This window comes from Convolutriloba macropyga, unplaced genomic scaffold (assembly GCF_964194025.1).
Source record: "Convolutriloba macropyga unplaced genomic scaffold, txConMacr16.3 SCAFFOLD_654, whole genome shotgun sequence".
NCBI lineage: Eukaryota > Metazoa > Xenacoelomorpha > Acoela > Convolutidae > Convolutriloba > Convolutriloba macropyga.
The window spans coordinates 35,606-61,830 of record NW_027453568.1 but is presented as its reverse complement, the minus strand read 5'-3'; the positions used below and the strand labels follow the sequence as shown (position 1 = coordinate 61,830).

The following is a 26,225-nucleotide window of genomic DNA, read 5'->3' as shown; positions in this document are numbered from 1 at the left end:
AGATTGTAAAAATTAGCATAAATTTGCTTTTATGTTTTTAGTACCAAAACATATAGCTCTTAAAATGGTCATAAAAAGTTATTATGTCTTGCAAAAAACGTTTATCAACTTTTACAAAACTCAATTCTATACTTGGTCAACAAAAAAATAGAAAAATGACGAAAAAAAAAGCGAGAAATTGCAACATTTTGGGCCCAAAAATTCCTAAAAACGACATGTTAACCTTGAATTGCAGCCTTCCTAGTATATTTAACCCTCGAAGCACTTGAAAGACTACTACACGCAGCTGAGGGCCTCTAGTAGAACTCGATGCCCGCTGAGCTTTACCTGTTTCTACCGCTTTGAAAGCTCGAAGTCATGAAAAAAGGTGTGAAAACATCTTACAAAAATTTAAAAACATAGCAGGACAAGTCCTGACGTACAATTCAAAAAGTTTTTCATTGGCTTAAGAGAAAACTATGAATGGATTGCGAAAGCCATTTAGAAAAAAAATCCGATCCAAAAAATAAAAAAAAACAGTAAAAATCAAAGTGAAATTGCCACATGTGAACAAAAAATCACTAGCGAAAAAGCAAATTTTTGTTCAAACACCGTTTTCTCAATCTACTTTTAAACTAAAGCGAAAAAATTTCACACCGCAAAACCACTCGCATTTTCGCTCCATATCCTGTTCAGGCGTGACCAAAATCACATCTCCAATTTGACTTCAGAAATCATGAAAATGTGTGAACAGATCTTAAAAAAAACATAGCAGGACAAGTCCTGACGTACAATTCAAAGAATTTTCATTGACTAAACAGAAAACTAGACCTAGAACGGACTATGAATGGATTGGGAAAACCATTTAGAAAGAAATCGATCCAAAAAATTGAAAAAAAAAACAGTAAAAAATCAAAGTGAAATTGCCGCATGTGAACAAAAAACAACTAGCGAGAAAGCGAATTTTTGTTCAAACACCGTTTTCTCAGTCTACTTTAAAATTAGAGTGAAAAAATTTCACGCCGCAAAACCAATCGCTTTTTCGCTCCACTTCCTCTTTCGGCGTGACCAAAATCACCACTCCAATTTGACTTCAAAAATCATGAAAATGTGTGAATAGGTCTTAAAAAAAGACAGCGCCCCAATACAATTCAAATTCTTTGAATTGTAAAAAAGACAGCTCCCCAATACAACTCAAATCAAATTCTTTGATTTGCAAAAAAAAGACAGCACCAATACAATCCAGTTCTTGGATTGTAAAAAAGACAGCGCCCCAACACACTTCAAATTCTTTGAATTGTAAAAAACAGTAATATTTCAATTCTCCTCTTTGAGCCGTTAAAACATAAGGAAGACCAATACTTCGCAACAACTCAAAAACGTCTTTTTACGACTGGCCAAATATTATAGGTATTCTAAAGGTTTTTACGACCCGAGGATGAGTTGCCCATTATCGTCCCGCCCTTACATTATTTCACGTCCTTGGCACTTTCTTACAGCCCAATAGATGTAAGTTCTGAACTGCATTTCCCTAAAAAGTTAGGAAAACGAAACCTCCCGCTCATCCCCCCACTCTTATCATAGATCTTCTCGGCACTTAAATCCAACGGGGGACGCTTCGACAATAGCGTACTATATGCAAAGTTTTCAGAAATGGTTAGTGACAAATGTTACGAGAAGAGCGCATTCAACGCTTAAAAATTTCTCTATATGATCTTTTATGCCCTCAGTTACTCTGAAATCATGGAAGTATTATTTCGACATTGTATGGTTACTGGGACTCATTTATGACCTTGTATGTTTAATACTATAACACTTGTATGATGAGCAAATCGGGTATTTAATTTTAAACTCACTTATCTCGCCGGCCCTTCTGGAGTTACTTGGGCCACCCAAGTTGTATACCTTCTGCTGAGTGCCACATTGGGTTGTGTCATTGGAGATGCTCTGGAAGAAGTCCCAGGCGGAGTTGCGTACGTAGAAGTAGTCCAGGTGTGCTGTCAACTCACAATCAACTGTTCTTGAGGATCGCAGCAACGTTGGGAAGTCTGCAGTGAGATAATGGTAATAATAATAATAAATTGTTACCGCTTCCATATACAGAAACGGTATCACAAATCGGTTTTACGGCATTATCTTCCTTCATTGAAAAGACATCAAGAAATTTTTCAAAAACTAATTTATCTATATTGAGCAAGCATATTTTGATAGCAAAAGAGATGAACATCCACCAGAACAACTGTTAATAGAACGGTGCGCTTTACTTTTCTTATATTTTTCAAAAAATGATCATTTTCTGGTTATCGGGAAATCATACAAATCATATTTTATTATAGTTTTAAAAAACTATAGAAAATAACCCTAGTGATGAGCGGATTCAAATTTTAGAGGAATCTTGTAAAATGATTCAAAATTTTACAAGATTCTTGCAACACTCTTGCAAATTTTTAATATTCTGGTAAAGTCTTTTGAGTTTTTTTGGTAGTTAAAGCTAACTAAAAAACAAATGGAATGACTCTTAAAACAATTTCAATTTGTAGAACTGATTCTAAGTTACTTTTTTCCTAAACACAATTTGGATATGAAATCTTGCAAAGTTCTGGCAAGATTTCGAATTCAAAAACACTTTTTCGACAAACAATGAGAAATATCTCAAGTCATCCAAATCCTTCTTTTTTAAGTTTAAATTTACCTATTAAAAACAAAGACAATTTTTTCTGAGGGAATTAAAGTAAAGGAGTGTGAAAGAGTAAAAATAGATTTAAGAGCTTACAGGAATTCTAGGAAGGAAAGAAAAAGGAATAAAAAGGAAAGATCTATTCATTCCGTTGCAAGATTTCTTGCAAGATTCTTGCAAGTTTTAAAATTTTCACGCTACTGGTATAAATTTGAATTCACTGGCCACCACGTGAATATAGATATAAACAATGAGGCTCGGTAATGTGCGTTTGCTTATTAAGTTCCGAACCCGCTCATCCATATTTTTGGCATAAATGAGGAACAGATAGAAAACCACAAAATTTCAAGTGTTTTTCAAAAAAAATGTTTATGAACAAAGATCACCTCAATCGCAAATAATTCAGTGGAGTAAAAAATAACTCGTTAGATTGATGAGATCAGTCTTTATTAGGAGAGCAATTCGAGACAAACAACAAAATCAAACATCAATAACAACAAACATTGATTACATCCAAAACTTTATGTCCATTGAAAAAAGAAACTTACTAACAAGCTCAAAATATCGTCGAATAAAACTAAAACTAAACAAAGCAACTTGTAATTCACTGGAAAAGATATGGATCACTCTATAAAAAGGCTCGGTAACCAATAGACAAAAAGAACAAGAAAACAGCATAGATAGAAAAAATTGGCTTATAGACTAAGAACAATTAATTTCAAAGGAGAAAGAATATAGATGGCGAAAGAAAAATCCAAGTTTTTTATTATCACGTACGTCTTTTAGATGAAAACTAAGACATTTCAGTAGTAAGTTTTTTTATGCGATTTTAAAAAGAACAACAAATAGAGACAACAAAAAAATATCAATTAAAATTTGCGAGAAAACGCCGTCGAAGCCATAAAACCATGATTAACCCCTCAGAATTTGCTTAATTGAGCCATCTTTGAACACCAAAAAAGTCTGTCACTACCCTAATCATTAATGAGAATAGGTAACAAATAGACCAAAAAAAAGGAAAAGGGCAAAATTTAGGTATATTTTTGTTTTTTTTTTTTAAAAAAACAATAACTTCCAAATTCATAAAGGCCAATAGCTAAAGAAGATATAATTATATAGATCCGTTTATTCGTACAAAAGAAGCGCTTGCGGCCTTTAATTATTCAGAATATGTCTTACGTCTTCAAGAAGAACGTTAAATTTAGACAGAAATCAAATTTTAGCTTACCTCTTTGTGCGAAAAACCCGTGTCCAAGCCAGTAGATTCATCATAAAGTCTTTACACATGAAACTTGGTAAACTTGCATAGCTCTCGACAGCAATATTGCCAAATTTGATCTGTATTTAACGAGAGTAAGTAACAAATAGAGAAAAAAGAACAAAAATGCGAAGTTAGAAAGTGTTTTTTTATTTTTGAAAACAATTGTTTTCAAAGTCTTGAAGACCGTCGGTTGCTTACTCAAATCAGAATGCAGCCCCATCTTACTCTTCATAAAAAAGTTGAAAAATTGTTTCTTTATTTCTGAAAACAATTGTTTTCAGTGTCATGAAAGTTAAAAGTTATTAACAATTGTGAGAAATTAAATAAATTCTTTGAGAAATGGGTGTCAAAGCCGTGAAAACCATAATCTATGCCTTTCAAGACTTTTTTATGTTCATTTGTGCCTTAATTTGAACGCCAATAATGTATTATGTGAACTGTCAATAACAAGATAATGTGACAAAACGAAAAAAAAACGTGAAAAAGGGGCCATTACATAGAAATGAAAAAAATGTGAAATCTAGTAGTATCACAGCCAGAAAATCATAATTTAACGCGTAAAATAGCAAAAAACACTGAAACTTATTTCAATAGATGTAAGAGGAAGAAGAAGCATTCTTTCGTTGCTGACACTCAGCTACAAGTTGACCAAATCAGGAGAAAAATAATGACAAAGATCGATAAGCCAATGATAATTTAAAAAGCAAACATTTTAAAAAGTCAAAAGGACCAGAATTTTACAAGTAAGGAAAATAGATAATTTAATTTGGAACTGTTAGAAAACCATTTGGACCTAACAAGAGTGAGCTTTGATGTGAAATGTTCTGTTTTTTAATTAAACTCAAAAGGCTCGAATTCTTTTTAAAAAAAAGACCGACTGACTAAAATCGGAATTATTTCTTTGATTGTAACAGTCCAAGATTGGACCAAAACCAGCCCTTTTAGAACACTCAATTATTTCGAATACTTTAGATCCAGATAATTTGTTAGTTGAAAGATCAAAAATTAATGCTGTGTTTTTGATAATCATAGAGCAAAGTTTGCATAAAACGGCAAAATTTTGATTCTAAACTACTCTCAGGGGAATTGGAAGTAAAACTAGGTATCTTTTCAGTTTACAAAAATTGTGTTGATTGCTTTTTTGGGGTGTGTACTTCCGGCAAATCTTATCAAAGTGGACTAAAAAAGCTTATTTCGGGCAATTTTCGATGAAAAAAGCTGAATTTTGAAAAATTTAGCCAAAATTTTTGCCAGAAAAATTAAATCAAAATATTCAACAAATTTTTTTTTCGTCTCTTAAAATAAAATCAACAGTACTATGGTTTACAATTTTCATAAATTTTAGCAAAATTGACGAAATTTTAGGCGAAATTCCGGAAAATAAGAAAAAAAACAACGGAAATCCGTCTATTATTCACAAAACTTCAAGCCTCGATAACTCCCTGTAAAATACAAATTTCAAAAAAAATCTTTTTAATTCCATATTCTACGCTGGAGGGGATGTCTAATGATACCACTCACAACTCCGTACGATGAATATATCGATCGGTCCAAATTGTCTGAACAAAAAAAACCCATTTGAGTGTATAGTTCGCCCCCCGTCAAGAGGGGTCGCAACAAAAAAAAACAACTACCTTAGGCTTATAAATCCTCATTGGAGAATATAAAAAGGTACACTATATTTTCTATTCAGCGTTTTATCATCCCGAGTAATCCAATCCTGCGTATCAACAACTTTTCATTTCAACGCTCTATTATGTCGCCCGGCAAAATAGCAGTCAGGATTATAATCATGCTGTCTCATTATTAACTGTATAAAAAAGCCCATGTTCTAGTTGTGATGGTTTCTCCAATCCAACGGGCAGCTGAGTTATGGCCATGAATGGCACGCGAGGCACGGTCAAATGGCTACAATACCAATTTTTTTGACAGCGCTTTGAGTTCTGGATGGAATGGAAGAGGGTGAAATATTAGCGGTGACTGATTTAAGAGACGCAAGAAAACATTGAAGTAGGTGCTCTTGAGCATTTGTGTTGCTCAACAGCCGGGGAAAAAGCCGTGGATTTTTTCTTGGAACTTGTTTGAAACAGAATGAAATATCAATAAAATTTTTTAACAAGTCTTCCTGTTATAAGGTGGTAGTTCAAACAAAAAGTTTGGTTGAACTATTGAAAAGTTACCAACGTTCGACATTCTAAATTTTACTAAATTTTAGATAAAATTACTCCAAAAAAAGCAAAATTTAAAATCGGTAAATTTCAACTTTATGTTCTTGTGGAAATTCTACTTCAAATCGTTGAACTTACTTGACACTGAAAATTTCATATTGGGTGGTTAATTAGTTTGCAGAGTTCAGGAGCTAATCTTGAACATATTGACTATGTAAACAAAAGGAACGAACTTGAGCGATATAAGTTGAAGCGAATTGATTAATTGTTATTTAAGTAAACAAAAGGGAGGCTAGCTTAGCAAGGTGATCAAGTTGTCAGAAATAGTCAGAATGAAACTCTTAGGTCATTAAACGAAAGAAAAAAAATGATAACAGCAGAAAAAAAGAATGGAAGAGCTTGAGAAAAGCAACAATATTTATTTATGAATTCCCCCCAAATCCCAAAATTGCACCCACTAAAAACCATTTTAGTATAATAAAAGTGAATACCTATTCCCTATAATGTAGCTACAAAATTGGGGTTACCGATTCGTGTTCTTAGGTAGTATATAACAGGTATGTTAACTAGAAAAAGTTACTGCTAAGGAAGGGAGAAATACACAAGACATTTCAAAACCAGAAAAAGGACATTTGTTTGCACTTAATGGTTACCCACAGCATGAAGAATTAAAAAAATTAAGAAAAACAGATAGAAGTATTTGTCACCAATTTTATTGTTTGAAGTAAAAGAGTACCGTACAGTAAAAAATACACTAATCAATTGTTTATATTTTGTTAATGGTAAGAAAGAAGAGTTTTGATAACTGAAAATGGTTTTTTTATTGTGTAAGTGGGCAGGTTGTTCGTTTTTTTGAAGAAAAACTAGACGGGGTTACTATCAAAACGCAATTAAAAAGAATAAAAGGTTGGTTGAAACGAAATAACTGCAGAATTGAAACTAAAAAAGGAAACTGATTCTAACTTTTGTTTGGTTGTTTATATATTTGTAGTTTTGGATAAAATGTCGTTAGGCAATCATAAGGGCCATCCCGTGGAATGATATTTTCAAAGTGAATTTGTGATTAAGGGGCTAATGTGGAACAAATTTGAGTAAACAAGGCAAAAAATTGTTGGTGTGCTGATTTTCAAATTGTCATAAAGATTAGTATATCAGGGGAAATTTGGGAAATTTACGGAATTGATTTGTAATTAGAATTAATTAAAAGAAAGAGTACTATTATTTTAGTAATTAAACAGTGGAAGGAATCATTATTGTCACGAAAAAGCATTAACTAAAGTATTGGAGCTTCAAAAAGTCAAAAATTTTGCAAAAGAGAATTTTAAGTGGAAATAACGAGTTATGAATTGAGTTCGATGTTTAAGATAGGACTAACTTTTGCTCCGCAGTATTCTTGAGAATAGATTGATAATTGGAAAAGAGCACTAGGTCTGTTCGAAGGAAATTCTGATAGAGAGAAACCCAAATCTAGAAAACAAAGCGTCCGCATTTTTGCGAACTCACCCTCAAGTCCTGAAAACCCTACTTCCTCAAGTCCAATCAACATGAAATTTCAACTGATAACTCCTAAAACAATTCCTTACACATTGAAAAAAACTACGGGCTTTTTGCCGGTACCTGAAACCGTTCATTTTTGGCTTTTAAAACAAACAAAAAAGAGACGATAACTCACTTTTTTGTGCTCCTATCAAAAAAACAACACCCTTACCAGAATCAAAATATCTACTAAACACCACATTCAAAAGTGAAAAACGCAAACTAGTTACAGTTCAGTTTCATGGTATTAACGCTAACAAAAATTCTGCAAAGAAAAAGGCAGAAAGGTCTTAGTTTACCTTGATTTTTTTTCACTGTGAATATAAAAAAATAGTTTAATGTTGATTAAATCAAACATTGCTAGATCGAAAATGGGTTAGAAAGTTTTCAAGGGCTAATTCAGAGAAACATCAGTATAATGGAAAAAGAAAAAAAGGAGAAAACATGTACTTGTAAATGAACTGTTGAACATGAAACAAAAATTTTGTTGGATCTTGATTTTATCAAAGCAGGTTGTTCACAAATTTCCGGTCATATTGAGCAAACAGTTATATAGGATAAACTGCAGCCCTTGACCAAAATTCTACGCCCACTTTTGCACTTATAAGTAAGGTCGAAATGTTCTAAAAGGACCGACACGATACGTTTTGCTGATAAAACTGATAAAATTGAATACCCTTAGGCACAAGAAAAACGATCAGACGAGAGAGAGCAATTCTGAGAGAAAGATTTACGAGCTGAGAAACAGCAGTTCGTCAGTCAAAAACTTGAGAGAGAGAGAGAGCTCAGATGGAGCAGTTGATTCTCAGAGTGAGAAAATTGTGGTTGTTTGAGAGTTCTTTGCGAAAGAACATAGTTTCGCAGTCGCAGTGAGTTAAACTGCAAAGTTATTCAAAATAGTTGGCTGAGAAGATAATAAGTTTCTGGCCAGTAACATAGCTACTGGGAAGCAGAACTTATTCTAGTTAGCAGGGATAGGAAGTCAAGTTACGGATTTGTGGATACTTGCGCAGAGATTGATTGAATTGGTTTGATTTAGTGTGGATCAATAATTAGTTTTGATAGAAAAATTCCTTTTGATTGTTGAATTTAATCAATTAACTGTCTCTGGCTATAACTTTATTTGTTGCTGGTTTTACATATTTTGATTAATAATTCAATTATCCAGAGTGAAGTTTTCAAGCAGCCGAGAGAGTAACATTTTTTTGGGGACAACACAGTACACTACCTACAACAATAGGAACTACCAAATAAATATTTTTCGGAATTTGGATAGGGTTTTGGGCGGTAGTCAGTCCCCAGCTAGAAGCGTTCTAGCGACAAAAATACAGAGTTCTACAGTGGCGCTCCAGGGTGGGCTCTTTTGTTAAAAAAGGGAGTTATTCAGAAAATTTGAATACGAGTGTGAAGAGAGTTCTGTGAGACTTGCAACAACTTCTCAAATCTGGCAACATTAGACGCAGAGCAAGTCAAGGAACACGTTGAAGATAATTGGAACGAGATCACATGTGTTGTGGAACGGAGAAGATCGAGAGAAATTGAGCAACAGAGACAGATATTACCCGGAGAGGGTTATTTTGGAAGACACTCAGTCAGTTTTCTCGGGACGAGGAATCTAACTGAGTGTAGTGCTGGAAGTACCCGAGCAGATAGATTGAGGGTATTACTCAGACAGAGACAAAAAAAAGAGCTAAGAATATTTGCAGCAGAAATAGAAGCCACAGAGGAGCAATCAGAGCAGAGTGAAGGCTTTTGGAGAACATTGGCAGGATTCGGTTTTATAAAACATTTTCCTTCGCCTGGGTATGAAGTTTGAGAGGACTGGCGTGAGTTTTATTTGGATGTTTGTCACGTGTTCATATGAAGAGAAGAGGATGTCAAGAGATATTTGCCAGAGAAGTTGTGTGGTTGGGCTCCTGATGCATTGAACTACTTGCCACATGAATTTTGGAAAAAATCCGATCAAAAGTTTCGTGCTTGGACTCTTCAAGAAACTTTGTACTTTTCTGATGTCAGACTGTCCAGCAGCCCACAGTTTTATGAGGATGCGTTTGAGAGATACTTGATCGAGAAGGAGGAATACGAGAAAGATCCTTTACATTGTGAAGTTGACAGACCATTATTTCGAAGTTACTTTGTTGACAGAGAGGAGTTACCGCGTCAATACAGGATTCCAAAATCAGTTAAAAAGAAAAACGTTCAAGTGACAGCTAATAGAGCCAAATCAGTTATGACGGAGAAATTGAAAAAGGGTTTTTCGACTAAACGTTGGTCTGTCATGAAAGCTGTTGGTTTTGGGGTAAAAGCAGTGCTCGAAGAGAAGCCTGATGTCAGAGATGGGAGACAAAGAAGCATTTCCAAGTTAAATAACAGTCTCTCCAGTGCGCAGACTGTTGACGACATTGATGGCAGTCAAAGCTTTGATTATGATGGAGAAATGGAAAAGAAGATTACGACAAAGCCCATTTCCGAAATTGAAAAGTTCAGGGAAATGATGGATCGATGCATTGCACGGTGGGACAAGTGTAACAACATGAAAACTGAAAAACTGAGAAGCGAAACAGATGAGGAAAATTTTAACAGTAAGTTGGAATTTGATGCAACTTAAAGTGACGGTGATTTTAGCGATGACGACAGCTTCTTCGATAGTGACGACGATGAAGACATATTTGAATGCATGGACGGCCATGTGTTCCTTCTAAACTTTTGTGAGCGGCAAAGTATTTCTAATTCTTTTGCGTTGATTCCCAAAAACGAATTGACAGCTGGAATGACATGCTCGAAAATTTTGATACCTCATGAACAAATCATGTCCGGTCCTTGTATGCCGTACTTTGGCAAACAGTTAGATGTCGGAGAAACTGCTATGGCGCATTTTAGTGTTGCGCAAAAAAGTGATTTGGCCACAACAACAGAAGATGTTTTAAGAGTGAAGATGACTGCTAGTAGTTCACGCCAGGGTAGAAAGAGTACTGGATGGCAGCACAATGATCAACTTAGTTTGACCCGAACTTCATCTGAGAATAGCTGTGAGAAATTACAAGAGGGTTTTGTAACTTTCCCAAAAGACGATGCGTATTGCAAAGAAACCAAGGGTTGTAAAAGCAAGGCTGCACAGGCAAAGACGGATAGATTTTCAGATTGGAGCAAAAAAGAAAAATCGACAACACCCTCGAAAGCAGGCGAAAATTTTTTCTCCCACATTTGGAAAGAAAACGCAATTGATGAAGCAGATAAAATATCTAATGGTTACCCACAGCATGAGGAATAAAACATAAAGAAAAACAGATAGAAGAATTTGTCACCAATTTTGTTGTTTGAAGAAAAAGAGTACCGTTTTGATAACTAAAAATGGTTCTTTTATGGTGTAACTGGGCAGGTTGTTTATTTTTTGTAGAATAACTAGACGGGTTTGGTATCAAACTGCAATTCCATAGATTAGAAGGTTGATTGAAAGGAAATGTCTGCAGAAATGAAACTGAAAAAGGAAACTGAATCTAACTTTTGTTTGATTGTTTATATAGTTGTAGTTTTGGATGAAATATCGTTAGACAATCATAAGGAGCATCCCGTAGAATGTTATTTTCAAAGTGAATTTGTGATTAAGGGGCACACGCGGAACCAATCTGAGTAAATAAGGCAAAAAATTGTTGGTGTTCATATTTTCAAATTGTCATACAATTTTGTATTGGAGTCAAATATGACTTCCAGAAAAGACTATTTGAAAAACTTTATTATTTAAATAAATAAAGACTGAAAATACTCTTCCCTGATTGAATATAAGGGAATAATATCTTTTCCTTTCTTTTCCTTTAGATGTTTACCCATTTACCCCTCCTCTCAGAAAAGAAAGTTATTTAGTCAGTACCAGTTAACCACCTGATATAATAATAAAGTATATTTCTCTCTCTCTACTCCGCTCTTGTTTTGTATTGAGATAAACGTTAGACTTTAGCATTGGGGCCCGTGCACTGTCTACTGAAGCTCAGATAGAAGAGTAACAGACTAGAGATATAGAACTTTAGTTAGTCACGTAAGCCTTAAGAGTACATTCTATTCTTGAGACAACCATAAGACAGTTCCAGAAGTATCCTAATAAAGGTAGGCTCAGAACACGTCTTATCTGGTGCGACCAGTGCTGAACTAAATTGGGTAAACAAACAAAAAACACCGAATAAATAACAAAACTATTGTTGGTAAACATAAAGCATATAAAGAAAAAAGAACATTGAAATGGCTTACAACTATAATGAACAAACAAGTACTAGCAATTTCCTAATACCATTTACAATTGCTAACGATTGTCAACAAGAAAATCGTGAAATTATATACAGAATAATAATAAACTTGAAAAACAACTTCTTTAAAGAAACAAAACATGTACAACAAATTAACATACATCGAAACCATCTAGCACATTATCTACCAGTAATACTACTGGATAGAGATCAATATAACAAACATTACACATTCACACTAACAGATGAAAAAGGAAATAAAAATATATTTTTTATTTTTCAAAATGAAACATCACTATCGGATATATTTAGGATATTCTTGAAAAGACATGAGGAATCACAAGATAAAACAAAATTGACAGCTGTAACATCCACTACGTACGAAACACTAAGGAGTACAGCCGGATACTTAAACGAACATCGTCAACAAATACAGTCAGTGAACGATAAATTAAAATTAGACATAAAAAACTATAACAATTGGCTAACAAAAATAATTGAATTAAAACCAAATTTGAAAACAATAACATTAGATATAATAAAAATAGTATCTGAATTTACATTCCTATTTTGGTTAGATAACTTTGAACACATTAATGAAAAACGAGCTCAATTCGGAGAAACATTTCCGGAAGAAATTAGTTATTTATGTGATGAACTCCAAAACATTTGGAATAGCGAACACTACTCAGAACATTTTGAAAGCACATTAAAAATATGCTCTGATAGCATAAATTTCATTGAAGGATTACAAAGTCATGTAAAAATCACCGAACAAAGCCAGACATGATCTTCTTCATTTAACTTATCAAGAAGCCTAACATCGACATCAACACCTAAAGACATTCAAACAAATAATAGCTTACACCTAAAACAAAAATCAACACTAAAACCTGATAAACAACTAACATCAAATTTATTTGGAAATCAACAAAATATAGACGAAGACATAGATATCTCAGATTCCGAAGAAAGAGAAATAAGATTTGAAAATCATTTGCCACCATCAGTGAACCAAAATGCTCGACGAAAATACCCAATGAGAGACAATAGAAACAATACCTATATTAGTTCTCTAAATGATAACCACGAGTATCACGAACAATATTGGAGACAACAAACAAATAATTACATAGAACTAAAAAATGAAATAACAGCTACAGTAACAAAGCACACAAATAAATTAATAGATGATCTGGAAATGAAATATCAACAAATGAATAGAAGAATGGAAAAAAGACAAGAAGAAGCACTCGAAATGGTATTCGAGAGACTTGGTAAAACGCTAGATAACATAAATAGACAAACAAATCTCAGAACGGAGACTGAACAATTATTCACTAACAGAAATTTGGAGAAAATTACAAACGAAAATACACAAAATAATAATAGACAATACAATCGTCAACAAGAAAATCGGAACAGAAGAACCAATTCTATTACACCAGATGAAAGAGAAACAACAGTAGTAGAACCTCCTCTAGCATTTTACAAACAACTGACATCAATGAGTATAAACGAAGAACCTCAAATAGAACAAAGCATCAGCAGTGGTTCAGTACCCACAACAATAAGACCTTTCGATGGTACAGACCCAGCATATACTGTTGAAGAATATTTAAACAGTATAGTTGCAGCTATGATATTTAGCAGTGGAATAGAACCAGTGAACAAAACTGGACATCATCAATGGAAAGTAAAAAGAGCAGCTTTAATACTACATACCCTACAAGGACCTGCACAAAAATGGTATTCAACACTTCCAAGTGAAACAAAATTAGATTGGGAAACATTTTGCAAAGAATTTTCAGATATGTTTGACTCTGAAAAGTCAAAACAACAAGCACTACAAAAACATACAAACGAATCACTAAGATCATTAGCACTGAGAATAGAAACTCTCGTAAAAACTGCATATTCACTATACACAGAAGATTACAGAAATAGCGTAATGAACCAAACATTTATTAGATGTTTAGATAACGAACTAAAAACAGCAGCATTAAATAAGCATGCGAACCATAAACAAACGCCAAGAGAACCAGAAATGCCATTCAAGGCATTAGTAGAAAAATTAGACCAGATGGATCTAACAAGGACTATAACAAATAATCATAAAAGATTATACGAAGTTAATCAGAGTACAAATAATATCAATGACGATCTGAAACAAATGAATATAGCCTGTAACAATATCAACGAACTTAACCAAAACGACCTGGAACAATTTGAAGGAACAATATGTAACGTCCTTAACGGAATTAATAACACATATGACAAAAAGAATTTTAAAGGTAGACCAAAATTTGCATTGTTTTGTAGCTATTGCAGCTCACACGGACATACTAAAGGTAGATGATTTAAAAGACCACGTCGAGAAAGCATAGCACGACCAAAAGAAAGATCATTTTATGGTCATATGAGAAATAATCAAAATTTACCAAACAGAAAGATTGATTCAAATAACATTAACGGAAGACAATTACCACCAACGTCACCGATATATAACAATTCACGAAGCCGAACCCCATACCGATCACAGTCAAGGAACAATTATAATAACAACGTAAATCCTAGAGATAATAGGAATTATCAAGGACATTGGAAATCACACAATTACAATAACAGAAGTACAAGTTATAACAGAAACAATTACAGTAGAAGCAGAGGAAACAGCTACAAAAGAAATAACAATTATAGTAGATACAATAGTAGATCAAGTTCAAGGTATACAAAGAGAAACAACTCCAGACAACAATCACCATATAACAGAAATAATAATAACTATAATAACAATAACAGACAAAGATATAACAGCAGAGATTCAAACAGAAACGACAGATTCAGACAACGTTCAAGTAGTAACAGTAGAAATTACTCAAACAATAATAACAGAGACGATAGGAGAAATTCATCGTATAGAGAACAAAATCAAAGGAATTACCCTAAAGAACAACGAAATGAAGGAAATAAATATAACAATAATAGTAACAAAAATAGAATAAATAATATTGAATCAGAAAAACAAAACGATGACCCACCAGGGATTGATGAATACGAAAACACATCAGATTCATCAGACGAAGATCAAGAAATACTAGATAAATTTTATACCGCAAACGAAGAAACATGCAATACATTAATAAATACATTCGAAAGTAACCCAACATGGATATTACCGATGTACCAGTGTAATACATTTGAACACAAGATTTCACTAAACAAAAACCAATTTTAGAAATTGATTTTCTACTGGATTCAGGAGCAACATTAAATTTACTCAATGAAGATACTTGAAATGAGATAAAATATAATAACCCAGAAATACAATTGGAAAAAGCAAACAAAACATTGACTGCAGCGAGCAACACCACAATAGAAACATACGGAACAGTCAAGTTACCTCTAACACCAGAAAGAATCTCAAATAACAGAAATAAACCTCAAAACAATTTTTACATTCATTTTTACGTAACCCAATGCAATCATAACATCCTAGGCACCCCCTTCTTCAAAGAATATATTGAAACGATTAATGTAAACACAAATAGACTAACCTTAAATACAAATACAATCTTAGATAACGATATTATATTCTATATGAATAGTACAAAAGGTTACCCGTATTATTCTCGACTATACCCTATATTTAACAGAGAAACAATTTATATCGAACAGAACCAAAATAAAAGCATAACATTTCCAATACCTATATTCAAACAAATGAATAAATCAAATGAAAAAACAATACATAAATCACATTTCTACTTTGAACCGATAAACAAATATCACAATATATCTTTTACAGATATAAAAGACTTCACAGCAGATGAAGAGTACTTCATAGATATTTTAAAAATTAACAAAAATAGACATAGAATAACCATAAATACAGGGTTAATTGGTTTCATGAATAGAAGCATTACATTTAAAAAACAAGATAACGAAATTTATCAAACAAATTCCATTGACTTATTCACAGCATTGTATCATCTAACATACGAAAGTGAACACGATATTAATGAAATACTCAACATACAAGAAAACGAAACAATTGAACAAGTAGCAACATTTGAAAGAAAACCAAACTTCAAATGTAAATTTAATATTAACAAGTATTCCGAACCAGAAAAGGAATTTATACAAATGTTTGATTTTCAACATTCACACTTAACTCAAGAAGAGTTTGAAAAAGTATTAACAATCATATTACACTACAAACAAGTATATGCAACAACAAAAGTTGACGTCGGAAAAACAAAAGTAAAATTGAACCTACAGATGAAAAAAGATGCAATTTTCAAAAAACAACGAATAAGCAAATTACCGATACACCTTCGAGAAAGAATACAAAAACTATTAGACATATTAAAAAAATACGACATCATTGCACCCGTTAACAAAGAACAATTATCAACAGGAAATACATTCACAAACCCAGTAATAATACTACGAAAAGGTGAATCTCTAAAAATCGTGCTCGACGCAAGATACTTGAACAGCATGATAGATGAATCCGAATGTAACTGGCCAATCGAACCAGTTGATGTAGCCCTAACAAGGATTAATGGAACAATATTCACAACAGCAGATCTAAATAGCGCATATAACCAAATACCATTAGACGAAGAATCAATGCGATATACACATTTTACAATCGGAAATGAACAATACTGTTTTAAACGATTATTCTACGGAATATCAATCGGACCATTAGCATTTGCATCAATATTAACACATTTTCTATATCCCTTAATTAGGAAAGGAACAGTCATTACATACGTAGATGACATATTTATTCAAACAAATTCATATGAACAAATGTTCGAAACATTGATAGAATACCACAAAATACTACTTAAAGAAAACCTAAAAGCAGCACCCGACAAAACATATTTTATGTTAACAAAAGTAAAATTCTTGGGACATATAATTGAAGATAAAAAAGTGAAACCACTTACATCACGGATCGACGGATTCCAAAAACTAGAACCACCAACGAGTATGAAAGCTTTACAGCGATATCTTGGAACAATAAATTTCCTAGCGAAATACGTATATGGTATGCAACCAATACTACAACCATTATATAATCTCTTACAAAAAGAGAACGACTTTAAATGGACAAAAGAACATCAAACAATTTTTGAACAAATGAAAAGAACTATAACACATAAACTCGAATTAACAATGCCAGACACTAAAAAACCATTTTACATCATAACAGATGCGTCCAGCACAGGCATTGGAGCAGCATTATTACAACAGCATCCAACCGAAAAGAAAATGAGATTAATATCAGCAAACTCTAGACTTTTCACACCAATTGAAATGCGACTATCTACATTAATTAGAGAATGCTCAGCGATCATATTCGCCCTAACGGAAAATGAGTTATTACTAAGAGGCTCAAATCATCCAATTATTCTATTTACAGACCACAAATCGATAATTTATCTATTTACACAAAAGAATAAACCAAACCACAGAGTTTACAGTTTTCAACTTATACTAATGAAATTTCCAAATTTACACATTATTTGGACAGAAGGAAAAAATCTAGCCCTACCCGATCTTTTTAGTAGAACAATAGATGAAGAACATTTTACGAAAACACGAGACATTACAGTAGAAATACCGGAAAACATAAAATTCTTCTTTGCAAAAACACCATTTACAAATAACCTAGAATGCAAATACAGCACATGTAACAACACAGATGAGGACAGTAAAGAAAAAACACACTACCCCGTTTTAGCTAACATACATAACAATTATTTTGAAATAAACATTGATAAAAACGAATATCACCCAATTTCATATGAGAAGTATAACACAGAAACAAAAACAAATTTAATACCGAAATACAAACCAAAAACAAAAAATTGGCAATCACCAATTGTAGAAAAAGACGAATTGATTATCGAGAAAAACCAAAAAGGACCATACACGGTTCACCATGACGATGACTATCTTAGACTCATTAACAATGTTCAACAAGAATATAACTACGATAACGCAAAAATAACAGACATTTTCTATGATGAAAAAACGAAAATCACAGAAGATCTCATAAAAGAAACACAAATCATAGATCCAGTACTTCACAAAGTAAAAATGTGGAAAAAACATAACAATAAACCACATTCAGTAACAATGAACATACGCGGAAACAAAGGACTCTTTGCATATTATAGAAAGTTTAAATCAATTATAATTGACGAAAAAACTGGAATAATTAAAATTATCATTAGAGTTCACAAAAGCACAATCCAAAGAATATGCTTACCATTAACATTACTACTATATGTTTTTTACGAAAATCATTGCACAGACACAGTTGGTCATACAGGACTTGAAAAAACAAAAAGAAACATAATGGAGAAATATTATTTTCCAAACTTAACAACCTGGATAAAAATTCTAATAGCGGATTGCATACAATGTCAAACAAACAAAGTATTTGCAGACACAAAAACAAAAAGTAAAAAAGAACAATTAGCACCGACAAAATCATATTTTAACGAAATGATCATGATAGATACAAAAGGACCCATCCACCCATCATCAGAAGGAATCAATTTTATCTTTGTAATAGTAGATGCAATTTCACACTATGTAACAATTATGTGTGCACCCAAAAATAATGCATATTATGCATTTACAGCATTATTTGAACATTGGTTTATGAAATTCGGACTACCAGAAGAAATTCGTTCCGATAACGGATCAGAATACATTAATACAGAATTAACACACTTATGTAACTACTTTGAAATCAAATTTAAACCAAGTACAACATATGCACCTTGGACAAACGGTTTAGTAGAAGGGACAAACAGAATAATCGGACAATTTATCAGAACATTATTAGACGAGAAATATCAAAATTGGTCAAGGAACGCAAAATTCTTTCCATATGCATACAATACCCAATACCAAACACGATTAGGTATGTCACCATATGAAGTACTTTTCAACCAAAAACCAAGAAAACCAACAAAGATAAAACTTGGCACAACAACAGACGAAATGGTAAAATTGCAACCCAACGGAAAAAAGTGCATGCAACACTCAACCAGCAGATACCCATTTGGAAAAACAATTCAACCATCCAAAAATAGCAAAGTTACAAAAATGAACATTTGCTAAATGGTTCCTTGATAAAGAAAAACATTATAATGATACTTATCGTACAATAACAAAAATCCTTCAAAACCGAAAAAAGTTAACAGATGAGATGATTATACGATTTCGTACAGCAAAACCACTTGAGAAAAATACTTTTGTATTAATAACAAATCATCAACAAATTGATGGAGTATCTAAAAAACTACTACCACTAAAAACAGGACCATATCTTATCATCAATAAACCTACGGAAACAACATACATATTAAAAGATAACAATAAAGAATATATAACAATACACAGAAATCACATAGTAGCGTATTACCCGAAAGAAAAACACATTAAACTAGAATTAAAAAACTATCTACTAACGAACGAAATTCCAATATTAAAACAACCTACTACACAAAAATCAAATAAGAAACACATAGCACAAAATGAAATTCAACAAACTCATAACTACAATCTTCGTAAGAAGAAAATACAATTAACACCATAACTATAGAACAATAATACATAATAAAAATAATAATAATAATAATAATAATAATAATAATAACAATTAAATTAACACTACTACTGATAGCCCGTATCAATACAACAATATTCATTGTATTTGTAACAACCGACATAGACGAATTAATACATATGTACCATTAAACAATCCACTATGGATTGTGGGTTCAACTTTCATAATCTCAATTTAAAACTCTCAATAATACTCTCACTAACACGTATACTATTACACACATACTGGAAAATTCCTCGCACTATAAAATATTCATTTCACTTAACCGACTATACCAAAAGTCATTTCATGATAATTCATGCATACAAATATCATTAGAAAAACTACTAAACAGATCCCGTAACATATAATGCTCTAATACTACCTTGTATAACCAACTCTCATAAATCATCTTCATAGAATATTCGGATATAATCTGTGACTCACCCGAAAAATCCGTCACATTATCACAATAAATCTATCTCTATGAACATTCCTATGCATTTTCCTATGTACATTCAGTATTTCTACGGGCACACATACCTAACCCGAACCTTGTGTGCAGAACCAAATATATTAGAAAAGAAACGATAAATATATCTAAATTAATACACAGCATTCTACAAAAGATAAATACACACGAATAGAATTAAAAATATATAGTACTAAAAGGTGCTATTATTCAACTAACCACTAACCAATTATGCTCGTTGAATCATACCCCGAAATATATTATCTTAATTTACGAACCAGTTATAAATAACAATTCCGTTCTAAACATACCATAGATATCTTTGGGAATAACCGCCACCAATATTTAAACACCAAATATCTAAACACCTTTTAGTGGATAACTTATCTAAATCAGCGACATATAAAAACACAAAGGAGATTTAAATGTTTAGACACACTGGAAGTTTAAACAGCCGTTATACATACATCCTCAGACGAACATCTTCTGACATATATCCTCTGAGGAACATCTTCGATCATACCTCCTCTGATAGACCATCAGTTGACAAACGTCCCACCAAGCAGTAATTGACAACAGCAACCATTGTCATAGATAAAAACAAATAACAAAGATTCAAACAACAAATAACAAAATAAAACATATCCGAACAGGATATTCTAACACAAATAGGTTCTGATAGTAGCCCTTGAAACCTCAACTATGGTTGTCACAAAGGGTAATTTCTCATGTAAACAAAACTCAAAAAACAAAATTCAAAACACAAAAGGTATATTTTATTTGATGTTCACAAGCTTAGAACTGGAATAGACGTTTAGAGATAATTGATAATAACAGTAAACAATAAACAAACAACAAATATTCAAATAACAAGTAATCGAAGAACAAATAATTTTATCTTTTATAAAAAAGATCGAGGTTCTATCCACCTCACGGAATGGAATAGATATTTTGAAGATGTCAACATTCACGAACACTAATAAATATAAAAAAGGAAAATTTAGAAATAACAAACAACAACGATGAGTAATAAACTAACGGGAAAGAGTAAAAAATAGCAACTAATAATTAATAACAAGATAAACGGTAATACTAGTGATAGAAACGGAAGCTAAAAAAAATTAGTACGAACTAAGAAAAGAAAAACATCTAAAAATAGAGTAACGTATCGATTGAACGAATATTTTCAACAGAACAAAGGAATAACTTCTGTTCAGAACGTAATGAGAAAGAAACGGTAACAATCTCCGTATAACAATTTCCGTATAACAATCTCCGTATAACAATTTCCATATAACAATCTCAGTAATAACAATCCCCGTAATACCAATCACCGTGATAACACGCAATATAACACATCCAGTAATCTCCAACAACCAGTAATCTACAACAACCAGCACATCCAGTAATCTCCAACAACAGGATCTAAAACACACGTTTACTCTCATACACGTTATCTTTGAATACATATATTCTCATAAAATGGACAATACATCCATTCACATCCTTAACATACACATCTTACAACAATAGTTATACATTCGGCCATCAAACCTTTCGGCCAATAGAACTTGAACTTAAATATATAAACATTCGGCTAATAGACCCCCGATATTATGAACGGTAAATCCGTTGTGCACCTTTTTGCACAGAATAAGAACAGAATACGTCATACATACACACGTCACACTAAAATACGGACGTCATACATTTCATTAGTGAAAATACGGACGTTATTGAAAAATCGGACGTTAACAACTAACGTCATACACATCATTAGTCCACCTAATTAGAGATAACTCAAACTTTAACTTATTAGTGATAATTACTAAAAACCAACAAAGACATAATTAACGGGAGAAAACTCACAAATTAGCAACATCCATAAGGAGATGACAGGGATGTTGTACAATTCACAGAGACACACTGTCTCTTTGCAGACGCAATTAGTAACAAAAAGTAAATGTCAGACCAATTAACATTTACCAACACCATCAACAAAATGGTGATTAACAAGACTGATCTTACCAAGATCAGTAGTAGTTGAAAAACATTTCAATTACGTCAATGCTTCTCAAACAAAGCATCTTGTACCATTAGTACCAACTACCAATTAACGTTGCAGAGTTGCAAAACTGCAGATGATTACACCAACGTATCCAATTAGCAATCATACCATTACAGTAATTGGACATTTTTGCACCAAATTCCTTGGTACCAATTGACGCCACGAGCCATACCAATGATCAAAGAATCTACTTCAAAACAATAGACAACAACAAAGTTGGCACCAACATCAGCCTAATAACTGTAACATACCATGATAGAAACACGTCAATTACCATCAAATATAATAAACTTCATGCCAATACACCAATTACACAGAGAAACAACATCTTGAGAACAAAAATTCTGGATAATATCAGAAGAAAAATACAATTCAAGAAATAGGAAACTAACATTCTTAGACATAGACATATAGATTAGACCTAGTAATTATTAAAATTGACAACTTGAAAACCCAAAAATGAAAAACGGAAGATATATAAATGTCACAAACATTGTAGAGAACTAGGAACGAGAAAATAAAAATCACAATTCTGATTTTGCCTCGTACAATCCACAACTGCCAAACTGCCTTGGAAAAATTGAAAAATTGTGAAAAATTTCAGCTAAGCGGAAAATCCGAAATTGTAAACCCAAAATTCAAAAATTTTCTATCTCAACAGAATTCTTCCCTCGTTTCTATATACTAATAATCAAACGATATCACTTTAAAAAGAGAAGATAAACTATTTCTCAATTTCATCTTTCATAATACAAGTTTATCAACAACGCTCAATTGCAAGGCAACACGACTTAACAGATAAACTTAATTACTTTAATTTCATTTCAGAAGGGTTAATTCATTACTATACACATCACTGTGATGAAAAACCTCCAATGTTAGCAGCATCAGAGTTTATGCACTCTTTCAACAAAAACCAGCTTTGTATAAAAATAAAAGTACAACAAGACAATTTTGTTCAACTTCAATTTCCTTTAAATAGTCATATACATCTTGATAACGACAGTATTACAACCACTGATTGTAAAGTTTCAACTAAAGATTGTTTATTCATAATTGAAGGAATAACAGAAACCGGACAAGAAGTAAAACTCTTTTGGGGAGAAAAACATTTTGAATTATTGAAAGACATAACGCTCTGTAACGAAACTGTTACAGAATTCCAAACATTAGAACAACAGATACACACAGATAAATGTGTTGATATTAACAAACTAAATACAGTTTTCATAGTAGTTTGTAAAAAAGACGCTATTGAACTTATAGACGATAAACTAAAAGACTAGTATATAATATGATACCAATTCTTGTTATTGTAATTTATCAATGAATATCAATTTAATACGATTAGTGCGAAACCGTTAAGTGTCAGTTACACAAGAAAATAACTGTCATTTTCCAGTGCAGCATTAAAAATATTCTCCAGATAAAAACACTCGGTTATACGTTTCAACAATTGATTTCTCAGAAACATTAGTAATACTCTAATTAACATTAAATAGAATAATATTATTTCTTACTATATTCTTAGTACCTTGCATAGTAGTAATATCTACGTATTTAGCGATCGTAACAATACAAGAAGTAATTAGAAATCGCAGAGTAGTATATGCAAGTCCACCAGTACAGTAACTAAATGCACGAAATACATCCTGATATATACCACACATGTAAAACAAACATAGATATTGTAGAACTGGAAATATTTAAATTTATTAAAATTGCAATAGTTATATATTTTCTAGTACGAATGTGTTTAAGTTTAATAGAAAACTTTGTAAATCCATAAAAATTGATCCAAACCCCGACATAGAAGAATCTATATATCACACATTACATTCACAAAATTTTTATCTACAAATTGAATTCCCTGCAAAATCACCATTTTACGGAAACGTTGTAATATACCAGCTAAACATAAGAATACAACATAACGAAATTTGGATATCAAATATAGGAGCACAAACACACCAACCAGAACAAGAACTAATACCATTACTGATATTAACACCGCCATATATGCAATTCCCACCACACGGACCTGGTTCCGGAGCTTAAATAATTAAAAATCAGCAAAAATTGCGTCATCAAATAATAATAGTAACCGTAACAATAATCAAGAACAACCACATCATAACGAAGTAACAGACCTAACAAATATACCAACATCGCCTGAAGTAGACGATACAGACCCTGGAAACGAAAACCCGTATACAGTACGGCGTGAGAGAACAGAAACTAGACACCTATTAAGAGGCAGACGTAGAGCATCACTCTCATTTCCCACACAGGACTCTACATTAGTCTCATACGATTCTACTGATATAGAATCAAATATAATAAGACCTATAGAAGCCAGACAGTCAGAACCACCAAGTCGAACCGGAACACCAACCGGAACACCTACTCGAACACCAACACTCCATAATTTTAATATCAGTTCACCAAACGATCATTCCAGTGCTAATACTATTCCAACACCTACATCATCGGAATGCAGAGCAAATCCTTTTCGACCACCTACATTCCAACAAAGACAAGACTTCAACTTTGTACAAGACCATTTTCGTGTACAACCAATACACTCACCACATAGCTCAGTTTGGTCAGCAACTTCACCGCAACAAACGATAAGTACAAACACCACACCACACAGATCACACCAATCGTCATCCTCGAATACATCAATAAGCGTACCACGAATAGAAGTAACAAACTCTTTACAACCACCACGAAATACAACACTCTCACCAGCATGATTTATACCAGAATTAAGACTAGCATCAATTCACCCAGGTAGAACTAGGGCAACACCAGTCCTAAATCCAAATCCACCTACTTTAAGTAGAACTAATGATCATACATATCTTTTTCCATTAGATCATAAAACCTGGAATCCACCTCCACCATTATACGGACCGACTAATCTTGAGGATACTCTCACAAATTGGTCAAGAAATAGACTTACAAATACCCTAAATCTAACACACCGCCAACGAAATTCGGCACTCGAAGTTCTAGCAACACCATCTCTAGAACTAAAATTTGATACGACGATTAAATACGATACAATATTCAATCACCCATTTCATGCAACAACACCCTCCATAGTAACAACAACGACCTCAGCACCGTTTATTTGTATTGACTTTGTCTACAAGTTTGATAGATATACTAAACAAACTTTAGGCTTTGCAACATTTTACAATCCTCATACAGGATTATCGTACACATGCCGTTTCAATTAAAATCTATAATATTATTATTACTAATAATTATAATATTTACCTATATGAAAATAGACACCCAAATACAATCACAATACACTATACAGAACAAACTTAAAGAACATATTACAAACCGCATTAACGAACGAATGGAGAAACATATCAAAAATATAAAAAATAAAAACAAATTAAAACTAAATACATCCAATACAATAAAACGAGAAAACATCAACAAACTTATGAAACATGTATCTGAAAATCAAATAGAAATAACAGCAGACTGAAACTCAATTCAAGACATTTATAACATCACAGAATTAGAAAATTTTCAAAACAGTTCAGACTATGAAGAAATGTGGAACATAGCTATTGATAAATGGAGAAGAAACTGGAATTTCTATAGAGAACATCTCACAAACAGTATTCTAGAAAAATTCCAATTAAACAATAAAAGACAAAAACGCCAAACAAAGGAAGACTACGTAGAATTAACAGGACAAAACATAAACGGCTCAGCAATCGGACCTCAAGATATTTTTATGGAACATTACGATTGCGATGCAGAAGAAATAACAAACGTGAAATACTACGAACTAAACAAAATTAGCACATGCAAATTTAAACCAGTAGATTTAGATATGACAAAAACAGAAGTTCAACTATTATCAAAAGCACAAGCAGTAGAGATTAAAACATACGCAGTCGCAGGAACAATTAAAGAACGAGTAGAATGGTGTTCACAACACACCAACTACATTAGAGGAAACCGGCCTAGCTATTATGTATCAGACGCACAAAGAACAAAAATATTAGACCCGGACGAAGTTCGTAACGAACTCGCTAGACTTAATTTACTGAAAAATACAGAATATAAACCCACAGGATACAACATATCATTCAATTAAATAGCTAATCCACCATTACAAAAGACAATTGAAGACCTCCAAGGCAGAATACAAT

At 32.7% G+C, this 26,225-nt stretch overlaps 1 protein-coding gene across 1 annotated transcript in view; it reads right to left on the bottom strand.

The window, feature by feature from the left end:
• Nucleotides 1-26,225, bottom strand: part of LOC142358379 (uncharacterized) — a gene marked incomplete at its 5' end in the record, with an annotated part of 83,049 nt that overhangs the window by 22,702 nt on the left and 34,122 nt on the right. The window contains one exon of the mRNA XM_075409785.1: nt 1,836-2,027. Coding sequence (XP_075265900.1) covers nt 1,836-2,027 — 192 coding nt within the window. The remainder of the gene's footprint in view (nt 1-1,835; nt 2,028-26,225) is intronic.